Here is a 23,733-nt window from a genome sequence, read left to right as displayed (position 1 = left end):
CATGTACGAGTTCAGCCAGAGGACGGGGAAGCTGCTTATTAATATTTTGAAAAACAAGTTATGGGTACATATTTGCATAACTTTTTAGGTATATGTACAAGTAGCGGTAATTACAAGTACGAAACATGTACTGTGCTTCATAAATGAGTAACAAATGTAGTACATAACAATAACCTACAGCACACCAGAAAAATAGATTCGGACTACCTTTTAGGCTCAGGTGCAGCGACACGGCTTTAACAAGAAGAAAAGTCAGTCATTCACCACCATCTTTCTCTTCTTCCCGCGCACTAAAACCACCAAAGTCCTCTTCTCCAGTGTCGGAAACGAACAGGCTCAGGATGGCTTCGTCATCCACTCTCGGCTCCTTTCCTTCGTTGTCACTTTCAAAACCAGTGTCAGAGTCGAACACCCTCAGAAGGGCCGTGGCAGTGTCCTCTCCATCATGCAGCAGTCCAGCCCTTCGAAATCCGTAGGTGATCATGGATGTTTTCACACTTTTCCACGCTGTCAGAATCCACCAGTGGAGTTGAGCATAACTTGCTTTTCGCAAGTTTATCGCTGCTCGTCATCCACGCCTCCCGCTGAACGCGTAGCGCTACTTTGAAGTTTGTTTTTCGCGCTACTTGTCCGGCACTATGTTGCCTGGCGGACGGACATGTGACCAACATACCACTCTTGAACCCCGATACTGTGTGTCTGATCACATGCCCTTCTGCCAGGCAACGTAGTGCCGGACAACAGCGGAACAAACAAAACAAATCACCTTACGATATCACAAAAATCATGGACAATCCATAGAAAAGCCGCACCTGACTAAAAGCCGCAGGGTTCAAAGCTTGTGCAAAAAGTAGCGGCTTATAGCCCGACAATTACGGTAAATACATCATGTCTAGGTGTGTTACAGCCTGAGGTGGCACAGGTACACACTACGGTATTTAAGGGACAAGTACAACTTTACTTGAATAAAGGGGCAAAAATACTTAGAGTACAAAACCAGTACCTGTACGTTTCAGGTGATACTCATATCAGAATAGAGTAACACAAACTTTATTTAAACTGAGGGTCTGACTGAACATCTGTATTTACTGCTGCCTCCACACTTGGACAGGTAAACGAGAGTGTACAGTGGGGTTTGGCAGATGGAAGAACCACAGAACTGGTAGTAGTGGTGCATCATGGGAAAGAGAGTCAGTCAGAATTAAATTAATGAAATAAATAAAAGTTTGTTTTAGCAGGTTGGTCAATATGTAGAGTGGAATGAGAGTGCCCTCTCCTGGACCTGTGAACAAACTGCAAGCAGCTGCTGATCTTACTTTGAATGGAAACACTGAGTTTGAACCACACAGACAGCCAATGAAAGTGAAGCTGGACAGGTGTGAGTCACACCTGTGGGTAACCCTGGGACAGGTGACAGAAACATCTGCTTTCATATGTCGGTTTGAGGACTCACAGCTATCTTAGAGACAGGAAAGTAATGCGGTGCTTTTACATAAACGCTGTAGTTGTTTGTTAATGTCAGTGATGTCATTATAAAGAGCTCATCATTTAGAGCAACAGAAGGTGTGATCTGATCAGAGGTTTAAACCAGCTGTGCGCACATCTGTTCAGGTACAAAGTGTAGCACCGACCATCTCCTGTTGTGTCCTGAGCCATGCTTCAGGTGAGTCTGACTAGAGGCTCAGAAACAGGAAGTGAGCTGAGAACTGTTACTGTTACCAGAATTGTATTGTGTAGTACTTTACAGTAGTTAAATACTGTACTAGGATCAGTTCAAGTAGAACTGAAATAAAAATGGCTGCGGTTACAGAGGAGTGTGATGTCTGAACAGGATAAAACTGATGATCTTCACTGAGTGTGCTCTTATTGCGTGCCTGCAGGAAGGCTAGTGTTTGCTGTTATCCAGAAAAAGAACTAGAAGAACTGCAGGTCTGAGTAAAACAGACCTGCAGTTCTTCTAGCCCTGACTGGCCAGTTGATGGTGTGCACTCTACTGAGGTCACATTTTGGGATTGCCAGGGATCGCTCGAACCCCCACAGCCGTTACTGAGGTCACATCAGTCTGATGACCTGCTGATTTCGATACCTCAGCTTCATATCTGTCACTGACTCTGACCACCTGCTCCCTCTCACCTGCCTGTCATAGCCTGTCTCAGGCTGTGTGATGTCATCAAAGTGCGACAGTGAAGACTGATCTGCGTGATTTTATAACAATACTCTGAGTGAATTCCGCTGCTGCTGATGAAGATGATGTTATGGTCATTGACAGCAGCGTCCATCTTACTCTCTCTGGAGATCAGGCTGGAGATGATGGAGATGATGATATACAACATCAGTGACATTATCTGTGACATCAGACAGCAGGATGAAGTTTATGTAAGATGAAGGTTTGACTGTTGTGGGTGAGCTGTGGGTGATGTGATACTGATGCTGATCCAGGACTAGCTGAGCTCAGGTACACGATGAGATGCAGAAACACTGAAGCACCCCAACACCTGCAGGAGGAGTTACTTTATCAGGTTACTGAGGAGGACTGAGACATCGCCATCATGAAACGGACCATCGATTATTCATGTCTGACTGATCTGACATCAGTCAGAGGAGCAGCTGAGCTGGATCGTTGCTGCTGCTGATGAAGTAACCGTAGATACATACCGGTAATAATTACTTTAGTTACACAGCTCCAAAGCCACAGTCTCCTCGGTCTGCTCTAATGATTCACTAAATAAGGCTACAGAGCGTGCTGCCTCTTCATTGGTCGCTCTTTAACGTTTGTCACGTGTCCTGAGCTGGACTCGAACCCGCGCTCTCCGGCTCTTGTCAGCAGATGTTTTGGACTGGGAACGCCTTCCTCCTCCTCCCTCCTCCTCGGGGCGGAGCGCCAGCACTCCTCTGAGGAGGAGTCTGTCTCCTCCTATAAAGAGGATCCCCGCTCCTCTTCCTCCCTCTTCTTTCTCCTCCGGCGGATCCTCGCGGTTCCTCTTCATCATGGGTTTCGGTGACCTGAAGTCAGCCTCCGGCCTCAAAGTGCTCAATGACTTCCTGTCCGACCGCAGCTACATCGAAGGGTGAGTGCCGGGAACCGCCGTAAAGCGGGAGAAACTGCGACCCAAAATAGCCGTCATGTTGGGTCCATGCTGAGCTAACAGTTAGCTGCCTTGATTAAAGCGCTAAAGAAATGAAACCGGAAAGGGGACGGTAATCTGGCGCGAGAGGTGCACCAGTCTTGGAAGGAGGGGTAGGGTCCGGGCCGATGCCGTTTTTATTCACTTCCGTTTGACGTGACAAGCTGTTAGCTTGTTAGTCCGTTAGCCGCATGCAGCTAACGGCTGTGCGCCGCGAGGCTGCGCGCTGACTCACGTGGACTGAGTGAAGTCCTGCACCTGCTCTTGGAGTACCCCTAACCAAGGTCATGTGTTCTCTCCTCAGGTACGTACCCTCCCAGGCTGACGTGGCGGTCTTCGAAGCTATTTCGGCTCCGCCCCCTGCTGACCTGTACCACGCAGTTCGCTGGTACAACCACATCCGGTCCTACCAGAGCGAGAAGAGCAGGTGAGCGCTGCTGACATCATGGGGTGAATACCGGTGTGCTGGCGGCAGCAACTAAGCCCCGCCTCCTGTTTTAGTCTTCCAGGTGTGAAGAAGCCCCTGGGTCAGTACGGGCCCCTCGGAGTGGCCGACACCACCTCAGGCTCCGCCCCCACCACAGCCAAAGACGAGGACGATGATGACATCGACCTGTTTGGTTCAGATGAGGAGGTGAGGAGGTGGTGATGTCACCATGACGCTACAGTGTCATGGTCACTCTAACCTGAGTTTTGTTTGACAGGAAGATGCTGAGGCGACCCGGCTGAAGGAGGAACGTCTCGCCGCCTACGCTGCCAAGAAGTCTAAAAGTAGGTCCGCCCCCCTCGCAGCCAATGCATAATACAGACTCTGTGATGATTAACCAATCACCATCTTTCGGCTGACGCCTGATGGACGCCTTTTCTGCCTGACGAGTCCCACCCTCGCACGGCTCGTGGCTCGCTCAGTTTCCACAGTAACTAACCACTCCCCTGTCCTGCAGAGCCCGCAGTCATCGCCAAGTCTTCGATTCTATTGGACGTGAAGCCGTGGGACGATGAGACTGACATGGCGAAGCTCGAAGAGTGCGTACGCAGTATCCAGATGGACGGGCTGGTGTGGGGCCAGTGTGAGTACTACTGCATACACTACTACACACACCACTGTGGGGTCAAAGTATTACACACAGGGTTGGAGTCAGTATTTGGATAGATGGGCTGGTGTGGGTACTGCACAGAGTAATACTACTGGTAGCACTGCAGTAGCATTACAGTAATCATTGTACCAGATGATGTGGTGGTAGTAGTAGTGTCTAACACTCGGAGCAGTAGTGAGGTACTGATCAGTACTCTCTCAGTTCAGTCATTGATAACGCTGTGATCATTGATTATAGATGAGTACTGATGGATCAATGGAGCTGATCAGTTATTGGGTGGATCAGTATACCTGTGACACCTGAAGTAATGATTATATATCATTACAGGCTAGGGTTGGGCCATATCATACCGTTCACGGTAATGCCGGTATAATGTTGGGCACCAAAAAGAAAATGAAATATCGCGATAGAATATGGGAAAAACGCGCATGCACAGTGCCTTTGTTTTCATACGCACATGGCGCCAAAAGCATGACTGAGAATGAGAAGGGCGAAAGTTGGTTTGTAAAAATGCTGCAACCTCAGTGGTGTGGAACTGGTTTAGCTTTCGTCCGTCAGATACACAACAAAGCACTATTTTTGGTAGCGCATGCTAGCGGGCCGTCGTTATTACCATGTTGTTTGGAAAATACGGCACACTTAAAATCAGTCCTTTGATTTTTCTGAAAATCGACAGTGCCCCTTATAATCCCGTGTGCCTTATGTATGAACTCTGGTTGTGTTTACTGACCTCGAAACTATTTTATGTACACGGCGCTTGAAAATCTGTCAAATGTTTCAGTACGACTTTGCTAAGCTACAAAGTTGCACCGCTTGATGGATTGTCGGAGCATTACGGCTATCGTAAGCGGAGCGATACGTACTGTGCTTTGACATAATATTACTGTGTGTGTGTGTGTGTGTGTATAACCTCTTAAGTGTTGTGGACATTATACATGGTTATGCTGAGGATATGTCGGCCAGTTTCCACTGGAAATGCCTTTTGGTTAAACTGTCAGCGAAGAATTTGCATTTGCACTGTTAAATATTTATATAACTTTGATGCACATAAAAACCGGCTGCTTGTTGAAGTGAAAATACATTGTTTTTATTTTTATTTGTTTTGCCCTAATAAAGTTGTGGAGTTGTAAAGTATATTGTCTCGTGTCAATTATATCGTCACTTATAGCGTTATTGCAAATTTTTGAATGTATATCGTGATAAATATTTTTGGTACAGGCTCATTTTGATGTTCTGAACTGTTTATTGATAATAGGTTATTGATCAGAGTGGGTGTGATTCCTGTAGACACATGAGTGTGTGTGTGTGTGTAAGTGTAATATTGATCAGGCTCACTGATGATCTAACTCACCATCTTTCCGCTGATCACTGATGGACTCGTATTGATCTGAGAGCTTCTGATCACTGACCAATAACCCGATGGCTGCAGCTTGTAGTCACTGATCGATAACTTTGCTTAATCTGTCCTGCAGCCAAACTGGTTCCCGTGGGTTACGGCATCAAGAAGTTGCAGATCAACTGTGTGGTGGAGGATGACAAGGTGAGTGGCCTGTTACTGCTTGTTGATCAGGTGTCTGTCAGGTTGATTAGATCACCTGTGACACACCTGCAGCAGTAAATGCTGTTACCTGTGTGTGAGCTCACCTGTGTGATGTCACCTGTCTCAGGTGGGCACTGACATCCTGGAGGAGAAGATCACGGAGTTCGAGGACTTCGTACAGTCGATGGACGTCGCTGCATTCAATAAAATCTGAAATAAAAGCTCTGCACCATACACTGTGTCTGACTCACCTGTACACACACTCACACCTGTGGTTAAGGGACCTGTAGCACTGAGCAGGTAGAGCTCAGGGGTGCTTTCAGGTAAACTCAAAGGTGATCCTAACTCAGGTGCAAGTAAGCCTAAGATTAAACCACTAAGGCTACGTTCACACTGCAGGCGAAAGCGCATCAAATCCGATTTTATTTTATTTTTGACCCTATGCGACCCATATCAGACCATGGTATGACAGTGTGAACAGCACAAATCCGATCTGGGTCCCTTTCGTATGTGGTACTGAATCCGATACATATCCAATGTTTTAGAAAGTGACTACTGTTTGAACGGTCATGTTGCATTATATCAGTCTTACGTCACTGACACAAGACAGACACAAATTATCAGCGCCCGAGAACACATCGCCAACGCTTCCTGGCCATCCAGTGTAGATGTCAGTGAAACTGTTGGGAAGACAACGTTGGAGAAACGTGAACATTTTCTTTGTTCTGTATAATCTGCAGATTCTGACAGAAATCTGCAGCTATCCTTTGAAGCAGCGCTCCTCTAAAACGGCAATAAGGATCATTATTAGGTTATCTACATTATTATGAAAATAACAAAATAACTTCAAGCAAAAATTGGGAAACGTAAAGTCCAAAGTCTTTATATTAAGGCCATCAGTCAAACAATACTATTTGCTCTGGGTCTAAACAGAGCACGTTGTGTGTGTGTGACGTCTTCTTTTGCGCATGCGGCCGCTTTGAGCGTTCACACTAGTGCGCGTTTGCTGTCGCATTTTATTTGTAGTGTGAACAAGCAGACAAAAAAAAATCGGAATTGAGCATTCAGACCTGCAGTGTGAACATAGCCTTAGTCAGCTCAAACTTTATTTAGGGCACACTCAGTTGACGCATCCTCTTCAGTGGATTCAATTAAAGTCTGCTTCATCACCTGAGCTAGTTCATCAATCATTGTATTAGTCTGTGCAGAGTGATGTTCATCCCAAGCTCATGATGTAATGTGCAACTTGAGCTGTGATTGGAGGACAGAAACAAGTAACTTTTATTTTTTAAACCCTGGAACCCGGGCTGTAGAGGCTGCACTTCTCCGTGCGGCCTGCTGGCGGCGGCACGCCCCCGTTGTGTTGCAGCGAATGGATCCGTGGAAGAAGAGTCGGACCGGAACTTAAACAGAGGGGGGTAGCAACGCGCGACGGCGGAGCACTTTTAAATCTGTGGAAACTGAACAAAAGCAAGAAGAACAACAAACAGCGGAAGGTAAACGGTTTCTGTCCGCCCTGACGTGAATGCACCGAGCCCGCAGACAGCCACTCAGCTGCTCTTTCGGCCTGACCTAGCGGGCTAACCATGCTACCGCATAGCCAGGTGCTAATGCTAACAGCTGCCGTGAGGGTAAAGCCACGTCACCGGCAGCATGACGAGCGGCGTCGTCATGGTTACCGCGAGTCCGGTTTAAGTCGGGGTTAGCGTGAGTTTAACCAGCCAGGCTTAAGAGGGGAGGTTAGCACGCGGCTAGTTAGTTTCAGTCAGAATCAACCAATTAGAGCTCGGTTCAGGCGACAGTAGCCAATCAGAGCGCAGGGAGAGCAGGGCTGTGAGTGGTCAGTCGAAGGCGCCTTTTGTTTACAAACAAATAACTGACATAATTGCTTGTTTATTCAGAGTTACCATGGAAACGGGAGCTGGTTATAAACACACTGCGTTAACCGCCGGTCACATAAAAGCAGTGGAGCTGGCAGTGTTGAACCAATCACAGGTGTTTCATGGGTCATGTGAATCTTCCACAGAAAATGATCCCTATGAGAGACACCAGAGATTTCATCAGATGGTGATAAAGATCTACACACAACATAATAAACAGTTTCAGTAACACAGCGGTGTGACAGTGAGACGCTCAGTCTAAGCTTCAGTCAGTGGTTCATATGAAATCAGTAAGTCTCACTGAAAACATCTGGAAATCAAAGAATCAGTGACAAGGTCAGCTGACCTGAAACTCTGAACATCACAATTAGATTGGTAAGAAGATGTAGCCCTGCCCCTTTCTCTATGAAGCGCCTTGAGGTGACTTTTGTTGTGATTTGGCCCTATATAAATAAAATTGAATTGAATGTAAGCATGCCGGTTAAACACTGGGTTAACCTGAAGCAGCGGTCCTTCAGTCAGTAAAGCAGCTCTGCGTAAGTGGAGGTCACACAGGAGGCTGTTTAATTTACATATGAATCATTTTATTAGCAGACACACCTGCACTCAAACACCAATCACAGCACAGCATCGCCTGTACTGCACTCACATATGCTCATGTATGGGACTCCTCCCCGCTGACATGGTGTGTAACTAGGGATGGGTATCGTTTAGGTTTTATCCGATATCGGTGCCAAACCGGTACTTTTGAAATGGTGCCGGTGCTTAAACGGTGCTCAAACCGGTGCTTAAAGAATGGAGAACACAAAATTGGTCCAAAACCTCTCATGTTCAGCTGTTTTTTTGTAAAAAGATAACAATGCTAGCCTTTTATGCAGCTATAGGGAATATATGGTATCACTCTTGGCTGGAAGCAGTGCTTAAACAATGGAAAAAACAAACTTTGTCCAAAAACCTCTCATGTTCAGCTGTTTTCCACTTTTTCTTTGGTCATTTTAGCCTTTTTGGCCAGGGTGAAGGGAGTATCTGCCATCAAACAAGAAGACAGCCGCATGTAACTACGAGGGTGTTTGCTAGTTCACCTTACATGCATTAATGTAATAATGTGGTTAGCCAACTCAACATAAATTACACACGAACAACTTTAAGCTACTCACGCAGAAAAGAACGGCTGCTGCCATCATCATCCTCATCATTTCTGCTACACTGGCAGGGCTAGGGGCCAGGACTCTCCTCTTCGGGTTTTTGGGGGATGTTGCTAACTCCGATAACAGGCACCACACCCGCAGTAGATGTGCTCGGTGTGAGGTCTCGCAGCAAGCTATCAAATACGGCGCATTTCTCGGCTTTAAAAAAAAACGCTTTGCGTCGCCAGGTGTTTCATCAGATTCGAGGTGTTACCTCCTTTGACAGTATCACAGTATCAGCTTAAAGCACTTGTTGCAGGCTGCTGAGTTTGCATCTGTTGCTGTGAAGTACAGCCAGACTTTTGACCGCTTCACCTTGGGCATTTTTAATCTGTAGCTCTGCTCTAAAAGAACGTACGTACCTGGCCCCACCCACTATCCTCGGAAACGTAAAATGATTGGCTAGAATCTAAAGCGTATCACAGCTCAGGGAAAAAAATCACCGAAATGTGCGCTGCTTTTCGGTCTGGTCACTACCGTTTATGTCAGAACGGACACCGGTACCCATCCCTATGTGTAACAGGTCATGTGACCACGAGGCAGGAGTCAAAGGCCTCCTCAGGTACGTCTCTGAGCAGATGAATAGAGCTTCGTGAAGAGCCTCTGACATTCTACTGAAAGACGTCTGTTAACGTTAATGATCAGTTATCAGGGATCAGCTGTGACTCAGCAGGCGATCGTAATCTGAACATCACCTGATCCCAACCAGGTGTTCTGATCATGTACCATGGTGACGCAGCCAGGTAAGTCCCTGGTGCTGATGCTGTGTTGGTGTGTGTGTCTGACTGTATATGTGCAGTCAGATGGTTCCCGTGCCAACGGTATGCTTCCTTAACTTTAAATCAAACAGCTGCTGGCCCCGCCCACACCAGGCTGACCAAAGTGAGTGACAGAGAATAACAGCCAATGGGAGTACGTCATTCTGCAAGGGGGCGGGTTTACCAGTGTTCCTATTGGCCCGTGAAGCTCAGGTGGGCTGTCCTGTTGGCAGCTGTTAGAAGTGTTCACAGTTAAGAAACAGCTGTTTCAGGCTCTGTGACCTTTAACCTTAATAATTCCAACTCAACAGCCATATTACCTGTGAGCTGTGACATCACAAACCCTCACTAGGGCTGTACAAGCCCCGTCCTCACACAGCCAGTCACATTACTGAGCTGTGAGTGTGTATGATGCGATAAATAAGCACCCTCAGGTGTTTTCAACCTGGCTGCATAATGGACTGTCTGTGCTGCAGGTTTACCTGGACCAATCAGAGGCTTCCTGTCTCATGATCAGACAGGCCAGTGTGTTCCGCTGACTTCTGACCCATAATCAATCACTTCCCGTTTGTAGCTCCAGGCTCATGGACACACTCACCTTACCACTGGTTACAGCATGGAGCACTGTGACTGGAGAGAGAGGTCACTGACTGCACGTCCTCCAGGTGAGTACTGAAACCAGACACACACACCAGATGTTTCACATAGTCCCTCACAAACACACACAACTTCCACTCTGACGCCGCTGCGCCTGTACACGCCGCCATCTATCTATCTATCTACCTGCGTGTGTGCTGACAGCTACAGGTGTGACTCTCACCTGTTTGTTTCCAGATCTCCAGTCAGGATGTCCGACTCTTCTGATGAAGGTAGAACACACACACACACACACACACACACACACACACACACACACACACACACACACACACACACACACACACACAGGTGATATCTGTCTCACACTGTGTGTTTCTTTCAGATGACCAGAGGAAGGCTGAGCCTACCAGCAGGTGAGTGTACCTGTGCAGGAGCGTTCAGCTTCTGTATCAGAGATAGGTGAGATAGGTGTGGTCACATGTGTTGTTTGTGTGACAGGATGTGGGCGGAGCCTCAGCCTGGCCCATCCAGGTGTCAGCCCAGCAGACAGGGTTACTGTGGTTACTGCAGAGTCCTGTACAGGAACCTGGACCAGGTATGCACACACGTCACAGGAGAACCTGAACGTGCCCTTAGGTCATGTGACTCTCTGATCACGTTGTGTGTCTTTTCCAGCACCTGTCCAGTCTCAGACACCTGGATTCAGTCCGGGCGTCCTCCAGAGGCTCAGGGTCCACCTCAGCAAGCGGCAGAAACAGACTGACTCTGCTGGAGCGCTTCCTCGAGGACGTTCTGCAGCACCACCCACATCGCTACGACGACCCCAGGTAACCCACATAGATGCACCTGTGACAGTCTTAACCTGTGTGTTCACATGAAAGGGGCGGAGCTGGCACCATGTGACAGAACACGATCCCCGTGAGTGTCACCTGCTACAAACATGACACTATCAGAGGATTAAAACCCTACCAGTGAAATATTCTGAGAATTAATGTCTATGATTGCACACCAGTACTGTCACTGTCAGCTGATTAGACATGTGACCGTCCTGTCTCCGTGACAGCGAGCCGGCTAAACAAAAAGAGCTGTTATAAGCTAACATTAGGCCACCTCCTGTTAGGCTCGAGTGTCCTAAAAATTACGCTTTCCCTCAGTTTGATTACTTCCTCACATCCTACAACTTTGTCCAACAAACTTAGATCTACTTCAAAGACAAATTCATTAATGCAAACTAAAAACAGCTAACGGGATTAAGTGAGCAAAACACTTACCCACGGAAAATTTCAGGATAGCCTCAGTATCGCTGTCAGCAGTGAGCTTCTCTGACTCACATCGTTTTCAGCCTGTTCCAGAGTAAATAAAGGTGGGGGCTTCTCACATAGACAGCTGAGGTAAACGGAGGGAAAAACTCCACAGTGGCTCCAGTAGTAGAAACTCACTGTGGTTATTATGTGGTATATGGGATCTCTCTTGGATGACTGAAATATGTTTGTTTTTCTGTATTTTCAGTCTCACCTTCCCTCTCCTCTCCTTTTATCATCTGTCCGCTGTTACCCTGGTAACATGGGACCCTGGTAACAGTGGCCAGAGCTTTGTGACTGGTTTGCCAGACACCAAATATTCTAGCGCAGGGGTAGGCAACCTTTCTGATGGCGAGTGCCATTTAAAATTTCCTCAGAGGTCAGTGTGCCATATGATTGCATTAGCAATCAACTTAATAACGCTCTATATTAACAGTTACACACTATATACAGGGTGGGCCATTTATACGGATACACCGTAACAACATGGGAATGGTTGGTGATATTAAAGTCCTGTTTGTGGCACATTAGTATATGTGAGGGGGGCAAACTCCTCAAGATGGGTGGTGACCATGGTGGCCATTTAGAAGTCGGCCATCGTGGATACAACTTTTGTTTTTTCAATCCGGTTGTTCAGTCTGACGTCACTAGTCGTGTCTGGGTCTAAACTCCGCTGCAGTTCCATATATCAAACGATCACTATGGCATTACTGAGAGTTGAAAAACTGTCTAAAGTCTTTCATCTTTAATAAAATGATCAGCGTTCTGCTCTACCAGGTGTAACAATTGAGTTTAACATCCAGGCATCCATGAAAATGGAATTTATGACATTTAACGGAGTTAGAAGTTAGCAGGGAGTTAGCTCGCTAGCTTCTATCTAAATACAATATAGCATGTCCTGACTGCGGGGTTTTGGAAACAAATTAAAACGTACAGCTCTGTTATCACTTCCAACATAAATGAAGACAGAAAACTAAACAGCAGTGACGTTTGTAGGGTTACTGAAGTTTGGCTAGCTGGTATATAATGATGTGCTACGTGACCGCTAGCGACATAGCTATGTTAGCATAATATAAACAAGCTTACTTTTTTTTCCACTCGATAAAAGTTAACGTGAGTTTTCTCGGTGGTCAGAAACAAATGTAATCGCATGGCAGGATGCTGTAAAAGGACCAAACTTCAGCCAGGAGAACAACTGAGATAATCCATCCACAATACGAGGTTAGTCATTCATATACTGCTGCATGGGCTGGGCTGTAGTTACATCCTAAGGTTTTAAAAACTGAGCTTAAATAAATGATTAGCGGTAATAAAAGCCGAGGGAGGTCAACAGTGATCACTGACTGTTTTAGGAGCTTTTTGAGATCAAATAGAAGAAAATACATAACATTAAACATGTTAACAACACAAAAGCCATATTAAACGCAGACTACTTTAGACCCGGAAGTAGGATTCGTCACGTCATCACTGAACAACCGGATAGGAAGAGGGCCATGTGACACATCAGACTTATTGGTAATGTCACAAGAAAAACAATGGTGTGCTTGGTTTCAACGTAACGTAACATAACACGCCATTGATGGCCGACTTCTAAATGGCCACCATGGTCACCACCCATCTTGAGGAGTTTGCCCCCTCACATATACTAATGTGCCAGAAACAGGACTTTAATATCACCAACCATTCCCATGTTATTACGGTGTATCCATATAAATGGCCCACCCTGTAGAACCACTTTATAGAATTATTTTTGTTCGCAGATGTTGGCAGCTATCAGCGAATAGTTATCAGCTATTTTGAAACAAAAAAGACACTTTTTATCCATAACAAGAACTCCATAACAGCAAATGGACTGTACAACAGAAAATACAAATGCTATATATGGTCTCCTCACAAGAATGATAAGAAAACTAAGCCAATATGGCATGTCTGTTAATACAGAGACACACATGTTAGTGTGATCTCTGGTCTCCCAGGCACAGGTCTCTGAGTGTCCAGCATTCAGAGGCTACCTGAGGACACTCATGTGAGAGAAAATCTGCTCACACAGATATGTAGAGCCAAATACTGTCAATAAGGCCTCTGCAATGTTCTGAAGACAGTTAAACTGGTCAGGTAGTGATGTCCAGCAGGTGAACATGCAGCTCCATGAACACGCACAGCTGTGGATTCCAGCTGCTTCGATGTTGCATTAACTGGCATTACCTCAGCCAGTTATCGTGAGACAAATCCAGCTGCTCATTAAAGATTTCTGGTTTGATCAGAAAATAAAACATTGGTCCAAACACCTGAAAGTCCCAAAAATGCATTGTGTCTCAAGTCTACGGATGTATCCATGTATCTCCGTGGTGCTGATGCTGTGCTGAGCAGAAAGCTCCTGAAGCTTTTGAAATGTCAGAATGTGGAAAGCTAACAACGTCCCTCTCACCAGTAAGTTATTTTTAGCAGCCCGGGCATTTTGACTAAAGACCGGCCCACCAGGTATTAAAGCCATAAAGCCTTTGAATGAAAACAAACGCTGTGGTGACAGTGATGTACAGTCTTGTTGGTATATGTATGATTTCTATACATTTTACATCAGATAAAAACTTTGGTTGTAAGCTTCAGATAATTATTTAATAACAACCAGACATTTTAAATGAGAATAAGGAAGTATTTCTTTGTGCCCCCCTTTCCCTGTTAATGCCCTACCTGCCCCCCTGGCAACACTTTGCTAGACCCGCCCCTGCACAGTTACCAGCTGTCAGCTACTTAGAAAAGGATCCTGGTGTTATTTGTCTCTCAGAAACAGTTCATAACTTCAACTCATTCATGTCACCTAAAAGGTAAACCTGTTTCTCCATCACCTGTTCAGCTCTGATGGTTCAGTAAGGACATCTCCTGGTTTCATCTGGTTTCCCTCTCACCACACATCCAAACCGACATCATGACCAGCAGCTTTACAGCTGTGGCTCCAGCAAACATCAGCTGATACTAGAAATTAATATTAAATAAATTCTAACAACAGCTGATCAAGCTGAAACGTGCTGCTGTTGTTTAGCGCGACATCCGCTGGTTTCCTCTTTCTGGCACAAAGTGGGCGATAAACAAACAAGAGAGAAAAGCCGATCAGCTGATCATTGATCAGTTTCATGATTAAAGTAGCAACAGGAGAGAGAATGAGAGGAGAAGGCTGTATCCCAGTTCAGGGTCTGCAGCCTTAACGATCCTCAAGGGCCGCGTACTCAAAGACCGCTAAGGCCGGAAGTGCGAGGCTTGTGAAATGGTGACGGTCTAGCCTCCGTCGCGCTGCCCAGGTTGCCTAGCAACCATGATACTAACAGCTGGAAACGTGTCATACAGCTGTGTTTGACAGAAATGAAGGAGAAAATCTTTTGTTCATTTGTTTGTTTCTACATGAGCTTTGATCATTCTCTGTAAGATTAATCTCAGCTATTGAACGGCGTATATTTTAAAGTAAAGGCTTTAAAACCAAGTTAGTACAAACGTCATATCACATAACTTTGCCAACACGTGGCCAACAGGAATGTTTAATGTTCTTCGTTATTAAACATTTGCACATAAAGAAGTGACGTCATATTCAGCACTTACTTAAAGTTTACTCTTCGGGCGCCCCTCATCCGCCGTTTATTTTCGGCAAAATTATCCACACTCACCGCCGCGCTATGCATTCTGGGATATGTTGGGCCACGAAGTCTACACCGCCACATCCTTAAAATTCAGGGAACTGAAGGACGCATTTGAGGGCTGCATTTCGAGCAGCCTTTGAATTGGGACAGCCTTCGTCGTGTCGCTGTGACGTAATCAGCCTTAAAATGCGGCCTTTAAGGCTGCAGACCCTGAATTGGGATACAGCTGAAGAGGCAGCTGTGCAGCAAAGACAGAATAACTCCACCTTTGTGTCTTTTTTCATTCTAGCTGAAGTCCGGGACAAACTGCGTCCCCTCTCAGCTCAACATGAAACGCGTAATATTTTGCGGGAGGATTCCGTCTTTTTACGGGACGGTTGGCAACTCTACTAACTAACCTTATGAAATTAAATAAAGTTCAACATCAGTAACATCATAGCACCCACCCAGCTGTATAGAAACTCCGTCATGCTAGCTGGTAGCAGTACGAGTTATTGTAACTGACTGTAAAAAGTCAGTATAAGGAAAATAAACTCCACCTGAACTTGGTTTATATCTGACCAGATAGACTGCAGGTCATAACTTCTTACCTGAAGGTCAGTTCACCTGACGCTGGTGAAATATTAGTGTGTCATGTATTTGTTCACGACATTTTTCTGATGGGCAAAAGTATTGATATCATGATGAACAAGGGTGGTGATTCTTATGACTTTGTGTATATAATTTGGCATTTTGTACAAATGTATGCTGATAATACAAACATGATATCATTTCATTCATTTCAAAGGTTTATTTGCATGACGCACAAACAGAGACAATTGAACGGTACAAATGTGTTGTGCATGACACGAATTCAAACGTGGTGCAGATGTGTGTCACATGTTGATATGGCTGTAGGCTGTGGCACTTGGCCAGAGGTGGCGCTGGTTGATTCGAGTCCATGTTGGTGCACACAAAGTAAACAGCTCGCTTTAGTTGTGAAGCAAAAACGCTGAAACCGGAGAAATAAAACGTGCGAGGGGAACGATAGCGACGACTAGAGTCTCCCGATCGTTTACTCTTGCTGTCCTGTGAACGACATCGGCGTGGTGTTACTTGTTTGCTGTTTTCGCGATCGCGTCGCGCATGAGGATATCACCAGGTAAACTCGCCACATTTTTAAACATTTTGTTGTTCAACAGCATCAAGACTGACTGAGTGTGTTTGAGACAACCTCACAAGTGTCACAGATGACACATTTGGCGTTTTTTTGCTGGTCTGTAGGTAGCAGCTCCTGAAACGCAAGTCTGCCACACATCTGTTCGACCAACGCCAGTTGATCTAAACGCCAGTTGATCTAAACGCCAGTTGATCTGGAACACCGGCGGCCGCCTTGGGGCTCTCCTCGTCCTGCCTCCGATCGCCCTCATCCACGTGCTGGCCTCCACCACTTGTTAATTTTACTGAATCTGTGGAAGCTCCGCGATGCCACCACCAAACAACTGAGTTATTTTTACACACCGGCCAGCATCTGGCCAATCCACCACCTTTCATTGTTTATACCGTTACAAAAAAAAATTAAAAAATAATCATCGGGTCACCAATGGCCAGTCCAGCTATGGCTGTGCCATCAGTTAACCCTTCGCGTGCCACAGTTGGCACGCGTGCCTAGGGTTGCCGACCCCTGTTCTAGTGGATGAGAAAAGAGTCACTCTGAGGCTAACAAAGATTTGAACGTGTACATGAAGCTGAGCATCAGGACAGACCACACAGTGACTAACCTCATGTTGCTGATGGATGATCTCAGATGAAGTTTGGGCTGTTCTCAGTATCTTTTCATTTGCATTTGCCCATCAGGAACTCTCACATAAACTTTTATTGAGGGGGGAAAGTTAGCTGTGTCGTCCAGCTTCACTGTGCTAATGTGTTTATATTACCATAGCTCTGTAGGTAGAACACCAATATACCTTGAGGGCCGGTGTCCTGCAGGTTTTAGATCCCACCCTGGGTCTACACAGCTGAATCAAATGATTAGTTCATTACCAGGCCTCTGGAGAACTGCAAGACATGTTGAGGAGGTAATTCAGCCATTTGAATCAGCTGTGTTGGATCACGGACACATCTAAAAACTGGGGGGAGTTGGGGGTGACTGAAGGTCCACCTTCAGTCACCCTACAAACGTCACTGCTGTTTAGTTTTCTGTCTTCATTTATGGGACTTCTTTTAACTCCCTGCTAACCTCTAGCTACATGAAACTTAATAAATCCTGTTTCTTATGGATCCCTGGAAGTTAGAGTTTACAACAGTCTGCACCCTGAGACAGCTAATCACACAAGACTTAGGAGGTAGACACCCCAGTAATAAGTGAACTACCTTCATTGTAAATCCACAGTCACCCCTGAAGTTACCTGGATAGGACAGGTAGCTTCAGGGTTTCATAGCGCAGACCTCTGACAACTCAAACAAACCTGTTTATTTACCTGTCCAATTGTTTGTCCGCCTCAGGCCGTCTCACACTGACCTCCCATCAGTTTCCACCCCCCCATTGCCAAAAGCGGAGCTCGATGAAGTCTGTTTGTCCGACGACAGCCAGTCTCAAGGTACCCGGGAATGCCTGCCCAGCTCTGATGACGCTTCCTGTCACCCAGCCCGTCCGATGGAAGAAGATGATGCCTGCAGCCAGTCAGGCGACAGAGTGGGCCAGGAGAGGCTGTCTGTACCTATAAGAGAGCAGGACGAAGGCATCATTGATCACACCCACTCTCCTTACCGCAGAGCGCCGGCCTCTCAGTTGGAGACTCCGCCCCCTGTCCATAGGAAAGCCCATAGGAAGACGAACAGGAGGAAAACCAGTGAGTCCTCGTCCTCCTCGCAGCGCCCTGGAGGTCCAGGCCATGGCCCCCGACCCCACCTGACCCCCACAGACCACAGGCCTGGTCCAGGTGAGAGGCCCTGGCTCACCTGGCAGAGGGAGAGGAGGGAGGCCCACAGAGAGGATGCATTCTCCTCAGGCCACACGGACCCTCTGGACCAGACCATCGAGGAGGTTAGTTCCTGTTCCAGTACACTGATGGTTCCCAGGTGGACTTCCTGTCAACAAGTCTCTCTGTTCCACCCGCAGGTGATTCAAAGGTGCTGTTATGGCGCCATTTCCTGCCAAGCTGATACAGACAGCTTCCAGCTAAGCCTCCCTGTTTCCATGGAAACACAGAGTGAAGACTGGGACTCGCCTGTGCAGGTACCTGTGGGTCCAGGGAAGAATTGGGCGTGTCCTGACAAGCGCAGACACTGATCACTGATGTCACCTTGCAGGTGGTTTTGCAACGAGCGCGAACTCTCAGTGACTCACCTGCGCAGGTGAGTCAGGCGGAGGGGCGGGACCTCTGCCATCTGATGGACACGCAGGTGGACGTGGAAGATAGAGTGTACTCACAGCAGCTGCACTTTGCCCTCCACGGGCCGGGTGACAGGACGGAGGAGGGGTTCTGGACCCTACCCATCGAGGAGGTGAGGCCCGCCCCGGAGCGTATCCCAGAATCCTTCAGGGGGAAGACCTGGACCCAGATCCAGCAGGAGGACGAGGAGAAGGTGGAGAGGCTGGTGAGACAGTTCAGGCGTGGGCGCTTCATCTGCTACTTCGACACAGAGTCCCTCGCCAGGTGAGCCAGAACCTGCCAATATTACAATCCACAGGAAACAAGAAGTCAGCTGAGCTTACATAAAGGTAGTTGAGCTTACCTGACAGGGCTCTAGAGTGCGACCAGTTTGGTTGCAAATGCGACCTAATTTCTCAAAGGTGCGACAAAAAAAAATCCTAGGTTCAAGTAAAAAAAAAAAAGTCTCCGCAACTCTGAAAGTCTCTGTGTGGCCAACAACAGACAACATTATGCCCATATCGTGGTCCAAACCAATCAGAGATAGTCAAGGTCGGGACCTCTCAGGTGCCCATGCACAAGGTAAGGTGTTCAGATATTGAGATGTTCAGTTCAAAACCTTTGAGGCACTTAATTTTGACTTTCTTTTAATTTTATATATCTTAAGATATTTTAAGTTTAAATTTCAGCTCAGTGAAGCACTTTAAGCACAAGAACTTTTTCTGCACCGTATTTTTAGGACTATAAAGCACACTTAAAATCCTTTAATTTCCTCAAAAGTGTGCCTTATGTATGAATTCTGGTTGTGCTTACTGACCACAAAACGATTTTATGTACACGGCGCTCAAAGATCTGTGAAAATGGTTCAGCATCTCTTTGGTAAGCTATGAAGCCGCACCGCTTGATAGATTGTTGGAGCACAGCTGCTACCACAGTCAGGAGCCTCGTGTAGTGATACGCACTGTGCTTCAGCATAATATTACCGTATTGTGTGTGTATAAGGACCCCAAAATGGCTCCTGTTAAGAGACATGCTAACGACATGGATTTCAAACTCTTATCAGTCACGCAGGAATAGAGCAGCTGAGAGAGAATTCAACATTAATGAATCAATAATACAGAAGTAGAGGAAGCAAGAAGAATGAGTTGAGTAAAGTTTATTAAAGACTTATCTGACTGTTTGGTTTCGCTTAATGCGCCTTATAAACCCGTGCACCTTATGGTCTGAAAAATACGGTAACTTATCTTTCTTGTAGAAATTTGCTCCAAATAAAGAACTTTGTGTTGACAAGATTGTTAGTTAATCACTTACAAATCAACATTGTCTGTATGGACAGCAGTTAAAAACAAAGTGAACATGTAAAGCTGCGGCGTTAAGCGATGTGGTTGAAAAATTTGTGTGCACGTAACTTTTGTTACTTTTGTTGTTAGGTGCACCAGTGCAGCCATGGCAAAACGTTAGTCTAGAGACCTGCCTGAGTCTCCTTAAGTTTGCAGTTTGAGTTAGGTAGTAAAAGTAGCCAATAACATCCTGGTTAAAGATGTCCTGGATTAAGATACTTCAGGTATAAGAGCTGAAGTGGTCGCTGTCACGCAACTTTTCCACTAAAATGAGGTTTTTATTCTGCGGGTAATCCATGTTCAGGTCGTAAATCACACCCATGACTCTCTCTGCTGATGTCATCAAACTCAGGTATGGTAGGCGGAGCCAGAAAATGAAGGGGGATGCTGAACCCGAGGAGGTGGAGCCAGATGCAGGTATGCTACCCCTGCAGGACCCAGACGAGGGGGACTATGTGTATATGAGAAGAAGGAGGGGAAGGAGGCGGAGCTTCAGACTGGCATCAAGGTGTCAGGTGAGTCATGTGACTTAGAGCGCTGTCAGTTCCTGCAAAAGAACAAGGTCTCATCTGCACTGTTCCTGCAGGTGGTGAAGGTCAGTCACAGCACTCAGACAGTCCGATTGGTCGTTCCCGCCGTGCATCAGCTATCCCCTGAGGCCCCACCCATCGACTACCCACAAGCCAATCCAGAGGCAGCTGAGAGGACACCTGTGCCAACGTGGCGTTCTCTCCCTTCGTCGTACTCCAGCATCATCACACCTGTACAGCCACGCACTTCGCTGGTCTACCTACTCTCCTCCCCATCAGGCTCCGCCCCCAACCGCATGTCAGCGATAGGCTCCACCCACAAACGCTGCAGAAAGAAACGGCGCCCGCTGGAGCAGCAGGGGTTAAAGGTCAAATACAAACGACTTCCTGTCCGGTTCTACGACCCCGCCTCCAACCGTATCCTCAAGAACCCACCCAGAGGCCTCCTGTGGCGCAGAGGCTCCACCCCCTCTGGGCCACCGCCGCCCTGTGTTCGTCAGCTGTTCAGGAGTCTGAGCCCGGACCTGAACACCGATAGAACACCCACAGAGGTCAAAGGTCACAGCAGCAGCCTTTTGCTAAGCACGCTAAGCAGGGACTCTGCTCAGTCCGACATAACTCAGGCTCCGCCCCTCAACAGGCTGTCAGAGAGCAGAAGAGGGGCTAGAAGGGAGAGGGCACTCCCTCCACCCTCCCAGATACAAACCAGGGGTCAGGCCACACCCCTTCACCCAAGGAGGGAGGGGCTGCGCCGGGCTGGACCTGGCAGGAAACCCCCAATCTCTGCAGGCCCCGCCCCCTTACTGTCATCACGCCGGAGGAGGGGCCGCAGGTCGCGGCGATAGCTGATTTTCAAAATGAAGTCTTATTTTTCATGAAACCTGATGGTGCTGGTTATTGATGGGTTATTGATCAGTTATTCTTGGATAATGTAGCCTTTAATTAGGCTGTTAGAAGTGTATGGAAGCCTGCTGGTGCCAATTTTAAAATGAAAACTGAATCCATTTATCATTTTTACTGTGTTTGTAGTACGACTTGCCTGTCCAGGTGTGTTTTAAATGCCAGGTTTGTTTTGGCCATAATTATGTTTTCAAATCTGATTGTTTTAAAATGTTAATTTTTAAAGTTAAAAATCTAAATATAAAGTTTAATCTGTCCATTTTGAAGAGCTTTTATTGTTTTAATTTAATTATTTTAAAGTTTTATTTGGGAAGCATTGGAATAAAAATTATGAATGGATTTTATTTATTGTGTGTAAACAAAATTCGGATGAAATGTTAAAAAAATATGACAAAAGAAATTTCATGTTTTATTTAAATTCATGTTTGTAAAACATCACATGAAACATGACGACTTGATGATGATCCTGGCAGCTTCACGTCTCCATAGAAACACGTTATGTTTTGGTAACTTTTCTACAGGTGAACTTTGATACTTTTTGTATCTGTGCATTTATTTAATCTTTAAATAAAGTTTTCTAAGCTGGACGAATCAGCTGGTGAGTTTGTTTCCATAGCGTCGACCAGGTGGAGCATCAAGTCTCCCACCTGCTCAGCAGCCTGCAGAAGCTCCGCCCTCGCCCTCTCACCTGGACACAGAGTTAGAAACATGATGTAACATTAATTTTAGTGTTTGAAGGACAAAGTTATCAAAGAGATGAAGAAGAAAGGACTTGTGCTAACTGGCTTGGCAAAGAGACTGAGCTGGAAAGGATATGCAGCAGGTGTAAATGATGCACTGACTGTTACAGGTACTGACTGTCAGGTGTGTGCTCACCTGATAGGTGAGTCTGACCTCAGGCAGTCATTTCCGTTTCCTTCTGCAGTCTCAGTCACCTGTCTGTGCCTCACCTGTCTGAGTCCACCTGTGTGTTTCCAGCGCAGCCTTCAGTCGTTCTACAGTCCCCTGCAGCAGCGTCTCTGAACTACGTGGCCCATGTTCCTCCTCTTCTTCAGACAGACTGTTTCGTTCTCCTTGTAGCTCCGCCTCCTCAGGGCCATGCTGTAGCTCTACTGGATTATGTGGAGACATGCGACCTGCAGACTCCTCACAGTCTCCATCAGGTGAGGGAGGTGAGCCCTGGTGGATTGTGGGAGATGTTTGAGTTTGAAGTTCTTCCTGGCTCCACTCATCCTCTATCTCCTCTTCCTCCTCTGTTTCTTCTTCTGTGCTTTTCAGAGTGTCAGAAGTTGGCGTGATGGTTCCTCTTTCTGTGTTCTCCGTGTTGGCACTGTTTGGCATGTTGCTGGCGTGTTGTTGAGCCTCCATCTTGTTCAGAGCCTGAAGAACAACATTTTCAGCTACAACTAATAGAAGGCACCTCAGCAGTCATCAGCCAATCACTCCGCCCACATCCACTCACCTGTGTGAGCATGCCCTGCAGTTGAGCATTGTACCGCGTCAATGTTTCCACAGTAACTTCCATCTCAGAGCACCTTTCCTCCAGGATGCCCTGCTCGGATTGGACAGTGAGCCGAAACGTTTGGAGCTCCTGCTCCAACAGCCTGATGGGGAAAAACAAACAAACAAACAACATAAGGTAGCAAACTAAAACAAAACAAGATAAAAAGAAACAAACAAACATAAACACGAGGCTGATAAAACCATCTGGCTCTGTTTTTCTTTGTTCTCACCATCGGTCCCTCTGTAGGTTCTTCACGTCTGTCAGCAACGCCACTGTCTTCAACGCCAAACACACACAGTCACATGACTGTTGCTATTACATAATTTTTATGACATCACAGTACACAGTGAGTTCATCACGTCACCTGCTGACTGGACGTGTCCTCATTCGTCTGCAGAGATTTACACGAAGAAGAGCAGTGAGGAGGAGGAGCCTCTGAGGTGGCATGTGAAACACCCCTCTCAGAGGAGGGGCTGTGAGACGAGCCAGCCAATCGTGTTGAGGCATCAGAAGCAGGTGGTGCTCTGAGGGGAAAAGAAATGTAATTATAATAAGATACCTAACGAGGGGTGTCGTATTATGAAAGTGTTATTTTCACACCTGTTCTCCGTCTCGCTTGGCTCCTCCCACATTAGGACCCTCTTCCAATTAGCTTCTCTCTGAGTGTGTCGCCGTGGCAGCAAGGCGTGATGAGCACTGCGCACCAACGAGGTTAGAGACTCTCTCCAGGTGGGCTGGTATAGAATGACAACTGAACTGAACAGGTTATTACGTCTTCTACAAGCGTTACCCCTCCATGTGCACCTGTGGGGATTTACCCCTCGCTTCCTCTCTGCGTCCTCTTACCTGTCAGGCTTTCACCTATTACTCCTGTTACCTTTGTTTCCTGTCACCTGTTCCTCTTACCTGTACTGTTAAATGAGTTCTTACCTGTGCCCCCTGATACCTGTTCTGTTCCCTGTGCTTCCTGATACCTGTTCTGTTCCCTG

The 23,733-nt window shown here is 46.6% G+C and overlaps 4 protein-coding genes across 5 annotated transcripts in view; 3 read left to right on the top strand and 1 right to left on the bottom strand.

Annotated features, from left to right (window-relative positions):
* LOC102211976 (stromelysin-1-like) overlaps positions 1 to 1,918 on the top strand; it is a 3,854-nt gene extending 1,936 nt beyond the window's left edge. Inside the window, 1 exon segment of the mRNA XM_013911339.1 lies at positions 1,881 to 1,918. Within this exon segment, the coding sequence (XP_013766793.1) occupies positions 1,881 to 1,918 (38 nt within the window).
* Positions 1,919 to 2,899: 981 nt separating this feature from the next.
* On the top strand, positions 2,900 to 5,996 carry eef1b2 (eukaryotic translation elongation factor 1 beta 2). Its single transcript, XM_005735007.2, has 7 exons — positions 2,900 to 3,068; positions 3,430 to 3,552; positions 3,627 to 3,759; positions 3,830 to 3,896; positions 4,070 to 4,195; positions 5,695 to 5,762; positions 5,890 to 5,996. The coding sequence occupies exons 1-7, from the start codon at positions 2,989 to 2,991 to the stop codon at positions 5,974 to 5,976; spliced, it is 684 nt and encodes a 227-aa protein (XP_005735064.1). The 5' UTR covers positions 2,900 to 2,988; the 3' UTR covers positions 5,977 to 5,996.
* A 1,062-nt stretch (positions 5,997 to 7,058) lies between these two features.
* Positions 7,059 to 21,220, top strand: zdbf2 (zinc finger, DBF-type containing 2). Its single transcript, XM_005735006.2, has 11 exons — positions 7,059 to 7,258; positions 10,064 to 10,252; positions 10,422 to 10,456; positions 10,570 to 10,600; positions 10,686 to 10,782; positions 10,863 to 11,014; positions 17,602 to 18,142; positions 18,218 to 18,334; positions 18,409 to 18,755; positions 20,163 to 20,325; positions 20,397 to 21,220. Exons 3-11 carry the CDS (start codon positions 10,435 to 10,437, stop codon positions 21,183 to 21,185), a joined length of 2,259 nt encoding a protein of 752 aa, XP_005735063.1. The 5' UTR covers positions 7,059 to 7,258; positions 10,064 to 10,252; positions 10,422 to 10,434; the 3' UTR covers positions 21,186 to 21,220.
* Positions 21,221 to 21,500: 280 nt separating this feature from the next.
* Positions 21,501 to 23,733, bottom strand: part of dytn (dystrotelin) — a 3,773-nt gene continuing 1,540 nt past the window's right edge. For both annotated transcript variants that reach the window (XM_013911360.1, XM_005735004.2), the window contains exons 7-12: positions 23,345 to 23,478; positions 23,109 to 23,268; positions 22,974 to 23,020; positions 22,703 to 22,844; positions 22,191 to 22,620; positions 21,501 to 21,928 (exon numbers count right to left, since the gene is read on the bottom strand). In XM_013911360.1, coding sequence (XP_013766814.1) covers positions 21,804 to 21,928; positions 22,191 to 22,620; positions 22,703 to 22,844; positions 22,974 to 23,020; positions 23,109 to 23,268; positions 23,345 to 23,478 — 1,038 coding nt within the window. In that variant the 3' untranslated portion in view covers positions 21,501 to 21,803. The remainder of the gene's footprint in view (positions 21,929 to 22,190; positions 22,621 to 22,702; positions 22,845 to 22,973; positions 23,021 to 23,108; positions 23,269 to 23,344; positions 23,479 to 23,733) is intronic.

Source organism: Pundamilia nyererei, unplaced genomic scaffold, assembly GCF_000239375.1.
Source record: "Pundamilia nyererei isolate P.nyererei 1_Seehausen unplaced genomic scaffold, PunNye1.0 scaffold00061, whole genome shotgun sequence".
NCBI classification, from domain to species: domain Eukaryota; kingdom Metazoa; phylum Chordata; class Actinopteri; order Cichliformes; family Cichlidae; genus Pundamilia; species Pundamilia nyererei.
The sequence above is the reverse complement of the archived record's forward strand: the minus strand, read 5'-3'. Positions and strand labels throughout refer to the sequence as shown.

Coding starts and splice junctions, on each gene's coding strand:
- eef1b2 (XM_005735007.2), top strand. CDS start 2,989: ATGGGTTTCGGTGACCTGAAGTCAGCCTCCGGCCTCAAAGTGCTCAAT. Junction 3,553..3,626: donor TACCAGAGCGAGAAGAGCAG/GTGAGCGCTGCT, acceptor CTCCTGTTTTAG/TCTTCCAGGTGTGAAGAAGC. Junction 4,196..5,694: donor CGGGCTGGTGTGGGGCCAGT/GTGAGTACTACT, acceptor TCTGTCCTGCAG/CCAAACTGGTTCCCGTGGGT.
- zdbf2 (XM_005735006.2), top strand. CDS start 10,435: ATGTCCGACTCTTCTGATGAAG. Junction 10,457..10,569: donor GTCCGACTCTTCTGATGAAG/GTAGAACACACA, acceptor TGTTTCTTTCAG/ATGACCAGAGGAAGGCTGAG. Junction 20,326..20,396: donor GACTGGCATCAAGGTGTCAG/GTGAGTCATGTG, acceptor CTGTTCCTGCAG/GTGGTGAAGGTCAGTCACAG.